At 46.9% G+C, this 12326-nt stretch overlaps 1 protein-coding gene across 2 annotated transcripts in view; it reads right to left on the bottom strand.

Moving 5' to 3' along the window:
• GRIK4 (glutamate ionotropic receptor kainate type subunit 4) overlaps nucleotides 1-12326 on the bottom strand; it is a 427812-nt gene that overhangs the window by 133750 nt on the left and 281736 nt on the right. For both annotated transcript variants that reach the window (XM_058662539.1, XM_058662540.1), the window contains exon 7: nucleotides 3926-4104. In XM_058662539.1, coding sequence (XP_058518522.1) covers nucleotides 3926-4104 — 179 coding nt within the window. The remainder of the gene's footprint in view (nucleotides 1-3925; nucleotides 4105-12326) is intronic.

Genomic DNA, 12326 nt, shown 5'->3' with positions numbered 1-12326 from the left:
AAAACAGGCAGCCTCATTTCAGTACTTTCAGCCAACCCCTACATCCCTGGAGGACCATATTCTTGAACTAGACATACAGCTGTCTGAAGGGGCTGAGCTGCAGATAAAAGACAATCTGTAGGTTGTAGGCAATGCTCAGATGAACTCCACCCATCAGGAATGAAGGGAAGCTCTTCAGATTGATCTTGGACCTGCATTAATGTAGGAACAAGCAGATGGTTTGCTACTGTTGGCCCTTTAATTAGCAGCAAGGAACAAGCTACCTGCTATGTGCTTCCTTCTTGATCAAGTGCAGTCGAACAGCTTCAGTCCACAGCTGAGAATTGCGACTTCACAATCACCTCCCTTTCGTCTGATCTGTGTACCCATCACAAGCACCCCTAGCCAACCTTCCCTGTCATTGTGCCGGGCTTTGAGTACGACTGGTGTTATAGAAACTGACAAGTAGATCAGGTGAATAACGAGCCCCGCGCTCTCCAGGGCCCTCCTCCCTCCTGACAGTTGGTTAGATTTTTCCAACGTATCCTGCAACCCTGGGACCATGGGAGACTGCTTGTGTCACAACTGTTGAGGTGGCTGGCAGAAGAACAAGCCTGGGATGGTTACATTTTCCTCTTACACAGTGTTTATCTTCCAAGGAGCTCAATAGCTTTGCCAGCATTTTTACAGGAACCCTTGCAGACTCTGAGATGCTATGGATGCTGGTGATTCTATCACTGTGGGTTCAAAGAAGCTAAAATCTAAGAGCTTAGTGCCTGGGTCAAGATCATCACAATAGGGGGTGGACAGTGAAATGCAAGGCCCCCTCAGTGAGGTGCCCTCCTTCTTCCTAACTAAGCTACCTTCTTCCCACATTCCCAAAAGTCTGATGGGGGCAGGATAGCCACTCTCTGTCCCACACACCAACTAGGGAAGACAGTAGCTAACTCTGCCTCCATCTGGACCCATGCGAGCCCACTGCTTGCAGGGGATCAGCTGAGGCTAGGGAGCTGGCAGGGGTAGTAGGATGGTTAAAGCCCATTTTGTGAAATCTGCTGTCCTAGAGATAAAAGACTAAATGATCCTTGGTTTTTAAGACCCGAATTCTGGGTAAACATGGAGTTCTTTGCAGGAACAGCCGCTCAATAAAGCAGGGGATTACTCTGCAAATCCTCCTGAAATCAAGAGGCAGCCTAGTGCTGCCAGCCAGGCTGGGGGTTGGCTCTCCCGTGTGCGGCTCTCACAGGTCCTGTGTGCTCTTGGTCCACCCCATTTCCCACAATGGCTTCACACTGGTATAGGCCCCAGAAGGCTCTGCTGTACTCCCCTGGAGAACTGGAGAAAAAATATGGAGTCTGCCCACCCCATCCCAGGGAGGCCTGGGAGCAGAGCCCAGACCCTAGGGGCTGCGGCTCAGGAAAGATGGCCTTGGGACACATGGTAGAACCGTTCACAATAATTATCACTCTAAGCTGAGTTTTCTTCCAAAACACAGTCACCAAAAAGCATTAAAAAAAAAACACAAAGACATGCAAAAAAAGAAAGAAAGAAAGAAAGAAAAACCACTCCCAAAGCAGCTTTGATGAAAATACCCAGAACTGGCAAGGGTGCTGTCAGAGACCTCAGTGCAGCTGGTAGGAGTGTAAACTGTTACAGCCTTACTAAAAGGCAATCTGGCAGGCCAGATCAGAATCCTTAAAGGCAAATCATATCACCAGCCTTAAAAGTATGCATACCTTTAACTCAGTAATTCGACTTCTAGAAATTTATGCGAAGGAAATATTCATGCATGTGCATAAAGATTGATGTACAAAGATGTGCAACCCAGTATTATTTATTACAGCACAAGATTGGAAACAACCTGTTTCTCTACCAATAAAGGGATGGTTACATAAATTACAAGACACCCATATGATAGGAAATGATGTTGACATTAAAATATTTGTAAAGAAAATATTTAATGACATGGGGGAATGCATGGCATACAATTATGTGTGGGGAGAAAGCAGCTTAGGGAGAAGTGTGTGCAACGCAATAATAATTTTTGGGAAAATCATGCCAAAAGCAGAAAGAATAGACATCAAAATTTAAAAGTGGTTAATTCTGGATGATAGGACTGTAAATGAGCTTTCTGTTCTACGTGCTTCCCAAAATTGTGACAATGAGCTAGTCATGTTATTTATTTTTATTCATTTGTTTGAGAGACAGAGAAAAAAATGGTTTCCATTTGCTAGTTTACTCTTCAAATGTCTATATGTTCCAGGGTTAAAATCAAGAGCTGGGAACTTAGGACAGGCCTCCCAAGTGGATGGGATGAACCCGAGCACTTGATGCTTCACTGCTGACTCCCAGGATCTGTAGAAGCTGTGCTTAGGAGCCTGAGGCGGGAAGTGAACCTAGGCACTCCCATCTGGGATGTAGGTGTCTTAACCAACATCTTTCAGCAGGACAAACACCTGTCCCTAAGCTGTCATATTATTGGGAGGGGACAGGGAAGATGGCACTCAGCTGCATCTTCTAGCAGTCATGGAATACTTCTAGGGAAGGGGCTGCGTGCCCCCGACCCCCAGCTCTCCCCCTAGGGACTGCTTCCTTAGCACTAGCTGGCACAGGGGATCTGTGCATTCCTAATTGCCTTCACAAGGGGGCTGGAGGGACATCTGTCCATAGAGCTCAGGTTCTCACTCCCTGATCCCCACGTTTCCAAAGGAGGACCCAATCAGCCTGCCTTTCTCAGCCTCTGAAACTTAAAGCAGGTTTTTGTCCTTATTGACTTCATTGCTCATAGCTCCAAACAGACGAAAAAGGAAGAGAAAAATTCTCTCTTCTCTTCTCTCTCTCTCTCTGTGAGTGTGTGTGTGTGTGTGAGAGAGAGAGAGAGAGAGACAGAGAGAGAGAGAGACATCTACACAGACAGATGTGGCTTTGGAGCTGTGCAAAGTTACTATAGCAAAAGGCTGAAGGGACAGCCCCAGGTACTGAAAGACTCATTCAAATCTCTTATTAACTTTGAGACAAAAACTGGCTGGGGAAAGGTGTGGAGGAGGACAGAAGGAGGGAAGAACCGTCATCCTGCGAGTGCCTGCCATGATCCCTGCAGCTAGGCAGAGGTTAACAAGCTACCCTGCACCCCCAGTGGAAGGTGGCAAGTTGTGCTTAAATGAGCAATTAAAATGGCATGAGAAGAGGCCAGTGTGTTCAGAGGAGCCCAGGCAGCTGCCGAGAAGGAGCCACGAGGAGCTGAGACAAGAGCCCTGGGCCTGGCCCAGCCACTATCCCAGGACCAAGTCCAAGCAACTTCAAGGCTGTGCAGCTATCTATGGCTTTTTGTTCAGGATAGTCTTCCAGGCACTGGCCTTGTCCAGACTCGGTCTCACTCCTGCAGTTGCCACATGTAGGTGCATTTTTGGATTACAGGGCCAGGTCTTGGACAAGCCAGCTCACCAACCAGAACCTCCACGTCTTCATCTGTAGGGTGAAGACACTGACCCCCACATCACACCATCCTGGGGAGAACACAGCTTGGGATTTCCCAGGGAGCACTATCAGGTGCTCTACCTGGTATCAGGATGGAATCAGTAGTGCACAGCCATGTAATGATTCTGCTTGTAAATTATGGGGTTAGATGCTGATTGCTCTGCCCCAGTCCCTGCAGAATTGCCCCCCAACCCCACCCTGGAACCCTCCTCTGTGCCCTGCCTGGCCTACCACAGTGTACCAAGAGCCAAATAACAGCACCCCCACCCTATCCTGATTCCTCCTCTCAGCCATTGGGCACAGTCCATAAGGACAGAAGCACAGGAAAGGGTTTGCAGTTCAGGTTCAGGTCTGGCCCAGAACTCCAACAGCCCAGGTTGAGGAGGACTTCATGCAGGGCAAGGAGGGAGAAGGGGAAGGAGGAAGGATGCTCTGTGTCCCACAGCGTGCGCCCTGCCCCGGCTCCCACCTTCAGGAGGATGGTGTGGGACATGGAGGCATTGGCGTGGATGATGATGGTGGCGGTCTTGTCATCCCGGATCTCCTTGAGGAGTGGGGTGGGGTCCCGGGTATCATCCAGCATCCGGACGGACAGTGTGTCCTTGGAGATAAGGAATTGCCGTAGCAGCTTCTCTAGGTTTAAAAGGCCTGGAGGGGAGAGAGGAGGAAGCCCTAAGGGTCTGTAGACCTGCCCCCCAAATCCCAGAGATACGTGGGCAAGATAGGACCAGCACGTCTCCTGGGCAGGTAGTGCACCTCACAACATAACCTCAACATATTTCTCTTCCTCTCTGAATGTTAATGATTCCAGGGAAAATAAAAAGAATGTCCTTAAGCTCACCTCCCTGCCACTGCCTTGGGGAGTGCAATGGGTGGCCTCCTGGACTGGCCCCAGTGCCAAGAGAAGCTCCATGGGGTGGGGAAGAGTAATGTCCCAGAGCAGAAGTCACCAGTCTCTAGAGCTCTTTCCCAGATCCAAAACCTTTCCACACGGTCTCAGCCTGGGAAGTGTAGGGCCAACTACAGGGGCATGACAAGGAGTTCAGGAGTCAGTAGGAAATGTGCCCAGAACACTTGCACCCCTGTGCTCTGGAGCTTGGCCTTGCCCTGGTTTTCATTCTGGGGGTGGGGTGGCAATCCTCTCAGAATCTCATGATCCAGACAAACAGGTCTAGGAAAACACTTTGAACTCCTCGGAGCCACGTGGCTGCATTAAGGCAAGTTATAATGACAATCATAACAGAGTAGACTTTGAACTACACTCCAACATGCAAGAATCCGGGCACAAAACAGAACAGGAAAATAGGACTGAGCATGAAGCACTATCCCTTCCCTTGATACCACAGCTGAGACCAGAGGTCTGGACTCAGCAGATCTGTAGGAGAGGGGACAAGTGTGTGGCAGGAGGGGTCCTTGTTTGGCAAAGCAGCACACTCTGAGTGGAAAGAGAACCTGCAGCCTTTTGCTCCCCAAAGCAGCAACATGAGGAACATTTACGGAACCCTTATGTGTTCCAGTTCATGTGCTCAAACATTTTTACAAGGCTTATTTCACTGAAGTCCTTACAAGGATCCTATAAATGCTTGTAATCCCCAGTTTACAGAGAATGAGAGGCAAGGAGGATGAGCAGCTCTTAACATATGTGCAATTGGCATGGGAAGGGCTGGTTTTCCACCCAGATCAAGTACTCCATGTGGCTGGTTTCTGGTTGATGAGACCTTAAGTCTGGGCATACCTCTAATACCACCTCAGGGGCCTCTTCCCTGCACACGTTACCCACAGTCCTCACACTCAGGGATCAGAAGGTGACCCACAGCTGTGTGTTCGATCTCCTTCCCACCCTCATTCCATGAGACCCAGGCTTCCTCATGGAACAAACCTCAGCAGGAAGTGGTAGCCCCAGTGCTCAGGCAGAACCAGGAAGGACCTGAAGCCAATGCTTGGTGTGTACTTTGCTTTGTTTTGTTCTGTTTTTAACACAGGAGACAAATGGAGCAGGGTCAAGAGCCTGGTGTAGTAAAAATAGAAGCTCTGGGAAGGAGCTGGAGGCTGTGGCCAAGAGAAAAGCCCCAGCAGGCCTACTGTTTGCAGCCCTGCTACATAAGTTATAATTTGGAATTGGTCTTGACAGATGCTGGGAAAGAGCTACTTGCACCTGTGCCCCAAGCAACCCTTCAACTTTCTGTCCATCCTGACCCAAGTGATCTGGATTCCAGCTCTGGGTCAGCTCCTTCAGCACTCCACTCTTCCTCTGTGACATAGGTCAAAGAGATGAGAAAACATGCTTGGAAGTGGGATGAACAGTCCCACATGTCACTGCTCTTGTGGGTACTTAGTCCTTCCGAGTCCAAACGGCAGGTGCAGTCAGGCAGCTCTTCCCTCACAGAGTGAAAAGCCAGGGAAGCTCATGACTGCTCAACCAACACTCACTGGTGTGCTCTGAGTGCCAGGCACCACATGGACAAGACACTAGGCAGAGAAGATAGACCACGCATGGGACTTGCAGCTACTTCTACAATTCCGGTAACTTCTGGTTGCCTAGACTTGTTTGGTTTTCCAGAGGGTGGCCTGATTTTCTCATATCTATAAAAATGAAGAGAATATTCTCTGTAACGTCTTCAGACAGACTCTGGAAAGTAAAGCCTCACCTGGGCAAAGGTGTGACCACTCAACCCTGGAAAGTAACATGGAGTCTGGGACAGGTCACAGAGCTGGCTCTCCTAGGAAGGCTATGGGTGTAGGAGCACATTGCTGGAGTGGAAACAGGGGATGGACAGTGGAAGCGAAACCCCCAGGTCCTGGTGTATGGTGTGGAAAGCTTTAGAGCCAGGCTGGGAAGGAGGCCAAATCCTCTGGGATTCTTCACATGGGCAATGAGATTCAGTGGGATGAGACGGGAAGCCCAGGGGAAGACAGCAGGATTATGCACAGCACAGTGATGCCTGACAAAGGCAGCCCAGGAGTCCCTTATCCCATTAAAACTGGCAGGTGCACTGAACTCCCTAGGAAAGATAGCCACCAGGTGCCTGGTAAACTGGTCACCCTGTTCCCATCAGTCCCCAATCCAGTGCTGCTACCTTTTTAGCAAGGAGCACAATGGCTCCCCTATCCCATCAAGACTCTGTGTGTGCTAAAAGGCAGAGCAGGAGAAGGGACAAGCACAGTTTCCAAGGAGGTCTTCATCTCACCCTTTAGTTAAGTCCTTCATTTTCCTAACCAATGAGACACTTGGTATACACAAAGAACGCAAAGGCAGCTTGTGAATGCCAGCACCTGCACAACTGATTCAGTTCTTAGTGCGGCCACACTCCACTTCACTACACCTCCTTGTTCCCACCTGTGAAACCTAAAGACTTACAGGTTCTTAAAAGGATGTTAGGCATGTTGATGGGGTCTGTCACCTACAAGGAGCTGGACGAACCTTTTGTCCATCAAGAGTTCTTTCACTCCATCCCCTCCCAGGAACTATTTCTCTATCCTCCTGACCTCCCCATCTCTCACTTCACTCAAATCATAAGGGATTTGCTACCAGACTCCCTCCCATCAAAGTAAGTCCTAAAACCATGTATAGTATCTGATAGCATACAGATGCTCCTTGATTTATAATGGTGTCACAGCCCCATAAACCCATCAAAAGCTGAAAATATTAGGATGATGTACTGGCTACAGTTTCAAATGAATGTATACAGCTTTTGTACACCATCACGAAGGGAACCACTGTAATCCTCATTTCAATCCAGAGGTGGCCTGTATGTCTGTGTATGTGTTTGTGTGTATGCGATGGGACATGAGAAAGAACTTCAAAGCTTTGATAGAAATGGAATTAAAACGTGCCATGTTCCTGGATCGTCAGGATCAACATCATCAAAATGTTCCTATCACCAAAAATAATACACAGATTCAATGTGATCCCAATTAAAATCCCAACAATATTTTTCTCAGAAATAGAAAATATGATACAAAAGTTCATCTGGAAACACAAGAGACTAATGAATAGCCAAAGCTATCCTGAGGAATAAAAAATCAAGTTGGAGGAATTACAGTTCTAGATCTCAAGACACACTATAGGGCAGTGGTCATCAAATGAGTCTGGTATTGGTACAGAAACAGAGAAGAAATAGAAACAAAATAGAAACCCCAGAAGGGAGCCCACATATGTATAGCCAACTAATCTTTGATAAGAGGACTGAAAATAATCCAGGGGAAAAGCCTGATCTGGTCTCTTCAACAAATGCTGCTGGGACAATTAAGATAGCAGCCTGCAGAGGTAAGAAGCAAGACCACCTCCCACTTGTCACCTTACACAAAAATCAACACCAAACGGATCAAGGACCTAAATCTGCACCCAGAAACCATCAAACTATTAAAGGAAAACATAGGAAGTACTCTCCAAGATAGAGGAATTAGGAAAGACTTCTTAGAAGAGACACGAAAAGCACAGACAGTCAAAGCCAAAATAAACAAATGAAGCTACATCAAGCTCAGAAGCTTCTATATAGCAAAGGAAACGATCAACAAAGTGAAGCAACCAACAGAATGAGAGAAAATCTTCGCACACTACACAACCAATAGGTAATTAATATCCAGGATTTACAAAGAGATTCAGAAACTCAATGACAACAAAACAGATAACCTTGTGAAATAGGTGAAAGAAATGAACAGATATTTTTTCAAAAGAACAAATTCAAATACCTAGTAGACATAGGGAAGATGCTCAGGCTCTCTAGCTGTCAGGGAAATACAAATGAAAATCACACTGAGGTTCTACTTAACTCCAGTGAGGTTGGCCTACATTCATAACTCTGCTAACAATACATGCTGGCATGGATGTGGGGAGAAAAGTACCCTTATTTACTGTTGGTGGGAGTGTACGCTAGTACAACCATTATGGAAATCAGTATGAAGAGTGATAAGAGAACTGAAAATCGATCTGCTATATGACCTAGCTATCCCACCTCCGAGAATATATCCAAAGGAAATGAAATCTGCATATGAGAAAGAGATCTGTAATCCTACATTTACAGGAACACAATCTACAACAGAAGACATGGAAACAACCCAGATGCCCATCAAAAGCGGAGTAGATAAGGAAACTTTGGTACATCTACTCCATAGAATACTACTCAGTCATTAAAAAGAATGAAATTCTAGCATTTGCAACCAAATGGTCCCAATTTGAGTCCGTATACTCAGTGAAATAAATCAATACCAAAAGGACAAATATCATACACCTTCTCTGTTACAAGGCAACCTTCATGCAAAATATGAGATCAATAATCCTTTCAATACTGTTTGTGCTACATTTCAGGGGGGTTGAATTTTTGTTTTTATTTTCATTCATTCAAAAAGGTTTTTATTTTATTAATTTCCTCATTGTCTCACAGGACACACAATAGCTTCAAGAAGGTTTCTCATTTTCATTTCTTCAGTGGCACATTGGTCATTCAGTAGCATGTTATTTAACTTCATGTTGTTAATTTTCAGTTCTTCCTGTTGCTGATTTTGTTTTTTGGCTTTTCATTTAAGGGGTTCAAAGTAACTGTGTAATAGAGTATCACATCCAGATTTGAAGATCCAATGCGATATGCAACTTTACTTTTATTTTCAAATCAAAGATGGACTCCCATAGGAGGCTGGATTCTCTGCCATTGTCCACACCTACAATGTCAGGATATACTTAAATAGCAGAATGATGAACTTATGACTGATTATGAAGGTCTATGTTATTGTATGACATAGAAGAAATTTGAAAGGGGGGGGAGACTTGGGGAATGGGAAGGGAAATCCCAGAGCCTCTAGAACCATATCATAAAATACTAAATAAAATAAAGCACTAAAATAAATACTAAAATAAAATAAAGCACACACACACATATACATGCCTGTGAGGGTGATGTTGTGGCACAACATTTTGCACCTGATTATCTTCTATTTCTGATGGACTTTTTGAAGTGCCCTATGCGTAGCTATCATATGTGACACATGTGCAGGCATGAATTACTTCACAGTATTAGGAAGGATCCTTCCAAACCTCTCTGCACATTCTCAGCACATGATTCTTGCTGGCTTGGATTGAAGCCTGCTGCACAGGCTTTGGATTGGCTCATCTCTGGTCACTGAAGCCATCTGGGAAGTAAACCAGCAGATGTGCGATTCTCTGTCTCTCTCTCACTCTCCTCTCTTTAACTCTGCCCTTCAAATAAAGTAAATCGATTTAAAAAAAAAAAAAAAAGAACAGTGATGTCTTTCCAGTCTAGAGATTCTCTAATTTTATGAATCAGAAGATAACTTTTGCAATTCCAAGCAGCAGAACCAATTTGCAGAAAGTATGGTTTCATCGCATGAAGAATGTTAGATTTTTAATGTCATTTCAGCCTTTTCCAGTTGCTGCTCTCACCCCTGCCTAAAGCTCTCAAGGGATTTACCCATGGGAGTTGCCAGCACAAGGGTTAAAAGCTGCTCTCTTCCCCTGCATGCCCTCTACCTCCACCTTCACCCCAGCACTTGTCTCCTGATCTCCTGCGCAGAACAATGGCCCAGCAGCAGGTCTGACTGCCAAGTCTGAGGCTGAGAGGGATCTGGGGAACCTATTAGTCTCGCCCAGGATGCAGCAGGATGGATCGATGAGAGACTCAGCGGGCCGGCCATTCTGAGAGGAAAGAGGGAGGCTGGCCACCGCAACATGGGGTGGGGACGGGCAGGGAGAGCCCTTCTAGGGTTGGACACAGCTGCAGAACAAGGGCACACACACTTAAATGATACAACTGCAGGGCACACAGGAACCTGGCATAAAAAAAAATAAATAAAACACAAACATCTGTCTCAGCTGGCCTCCATCCTTCCCTGCCAAATGATGCTCTTGGCATAACACTTTGGCCCTGGAAAACACTCATATTCCCAGCAGCACTTATAACTCTTGTGGGAGGCATAGCTATATGTGACTAGGATTTAAGGAGATAATACAAGTTCCATATGAGCCTTGAGACTGTTAAGCCTGGCCAGCATCCTCACCCCCAGGGTGTCTGGGTGTCAGATCTTTCCTATGAAGCTGATCCTGACCAAACAGATGGGATGATGAGGGTCCCAGGTGTCATCAGGTGGAGACACCACACAGGCTCAAGGGCTGGAATGACTGACTGCACCTGCCTCTGGGTTTGGTCCCATCCCACACCTGAGCTTTTTGGTTTCAGGAATGGGAGCAGCTGGCAGAGGCTGCCTAGATTGCCTTGTTGAGGCCATTCCTTCTGCAACGGCAAGGCTGGACACAGGAAGAACCTGAACTCCAGGCTCCCACTGGCCTCTTCCAGCTTCCAGCTTGGGCCATGGCTAACGGGGCCAACTGGATACATCTCTGCCCTTAGAACAGCGTCTTTGTCGCCTGAGCTCATCCACATGCAGTTGATTCAGTACTCACTGGCCCCTGGGAGGCAGGATGTGGGATGAGTCCTGAGGACAGAAGTAACCATTGAAATGAGCAGGAAAGCAACAGACATCACAGGACTGGGCACAGGCCAGGACCCAAGTTTCCTGACTCCAAGTCCTCTGATCTCACCACTCGAGTTGGCATGGTAGGGTCACATTCCTTCTATGATTGTGGAAGACAGTCCCTCTCTTGATCTCTTCCACAGCCATAGGAGGGGGAGAAAAGCTGGCAAGAATCATATAATCTTGCAAAAGAACTTAATCTTTCTCTCACGCCTAAGAGGCTATTAAGAGAGACTATATTATATGGTTATTATGAGTTACAGGATTAAAATTGAGGGTTTAGAGTTTAAATGAGATAATATGAAAACCATATTATCACATTACCAAACAGAAGTGCCCAGCAAGGGGAGTCTTGCAGCCTTCTGACGGATTAGAATACAGACATGTGGCTAATTTTGTGTCATTAAGAGCCCAAGACTTCATGCAGTGCCTCCCAGGGCCACATAGGTTGGCCCACTGTGCCCTGTCTTTTTCTGGGGTGCTGAGTTTCATTCTCGGCTCCCCAATCCCCATTGCAATGGCCAGGGTTACACGATGAGATCATGGTGATTAATGATGATTAATGATACAAGGTGTTTTGAATGGCATGGTTTACCCATCAGCTACCATGATCCCTATCACACAGGAGGGAGTGCAGGCCCAGAGAGGGGCAGTCACCCAGCTCCTGAGCAGGGGTGCAGATAGGTACGTGTGGCTACCAAAATGGATGTCTCCTTACTCCACCATCCTGCCTTGCCTCCAGGCACCACTTCCTCGCTTTGAGCCAAAGGTGCTTGGAGACACATCAAAGCCCACCCCTCTCCAACAAAAGGAGCCATGGTGTGTGGACGCAGAAGGATAGAGTGAGCTTCCACTCACTCTTGCTCCAGGTCCTGTACTGGCCTCACTCAAATGAGATCCCAAAAAAGGGAAGAAGGAAAAAACTCCTGTGTGCTTAGCCTTTCCCTGCTTCAGACACTACCGTACCCTCTGTGTATGTTGATCCATTTGATGTACCCCCTCCACCTGCCATCAGGGGAGGGAAGCACTCCCAACTACTATTTTGAAGATGAGACAACAAAGGCTAGACAGAGAAGTCTCTTTCCCAAGATCACACACATAGAGAAGGGATAGATGGAGCAGGACCTGCAGTCTAAAAGGGCTATTGCAGCTTAGAAAAGAAATACCAGCGTCAGAGAGTGCAGGAGAATGAGAGAGCACCGGCAGGAAGATGAACAGCATATGACACCTGCTGGGTGGACATTCGGACTGTCAGCAGCTGGTTCAGGGGCGGGGTGGGCAATCTGAACCACAGACCTGGGAAGCCTCCAGAGAGCCAGTTCCTCAGGCTCCACAGGGATGTCACAGGAGGTCCCCCAATCCCTCTCCTCCCCTAGTCTCATCAG

The sequence above is a fragment of the Ochotona princeps genome, chromosome 4, assembly GCF_030435755.1.
Source record: "Ochotona princeps isolate mOchPri1 chromosome 4, mOchPri1.hap1, whole genome shotgun sequence".
NCBI lineage: Eukaryota > Metazoa > Chordata > Mammalia > Lagomorpha > Ochotonidae > Ochotona > Ochotona princeps.
This window is presented reverse-complemented; position numbering and strand designations above follow the sequence as displayed.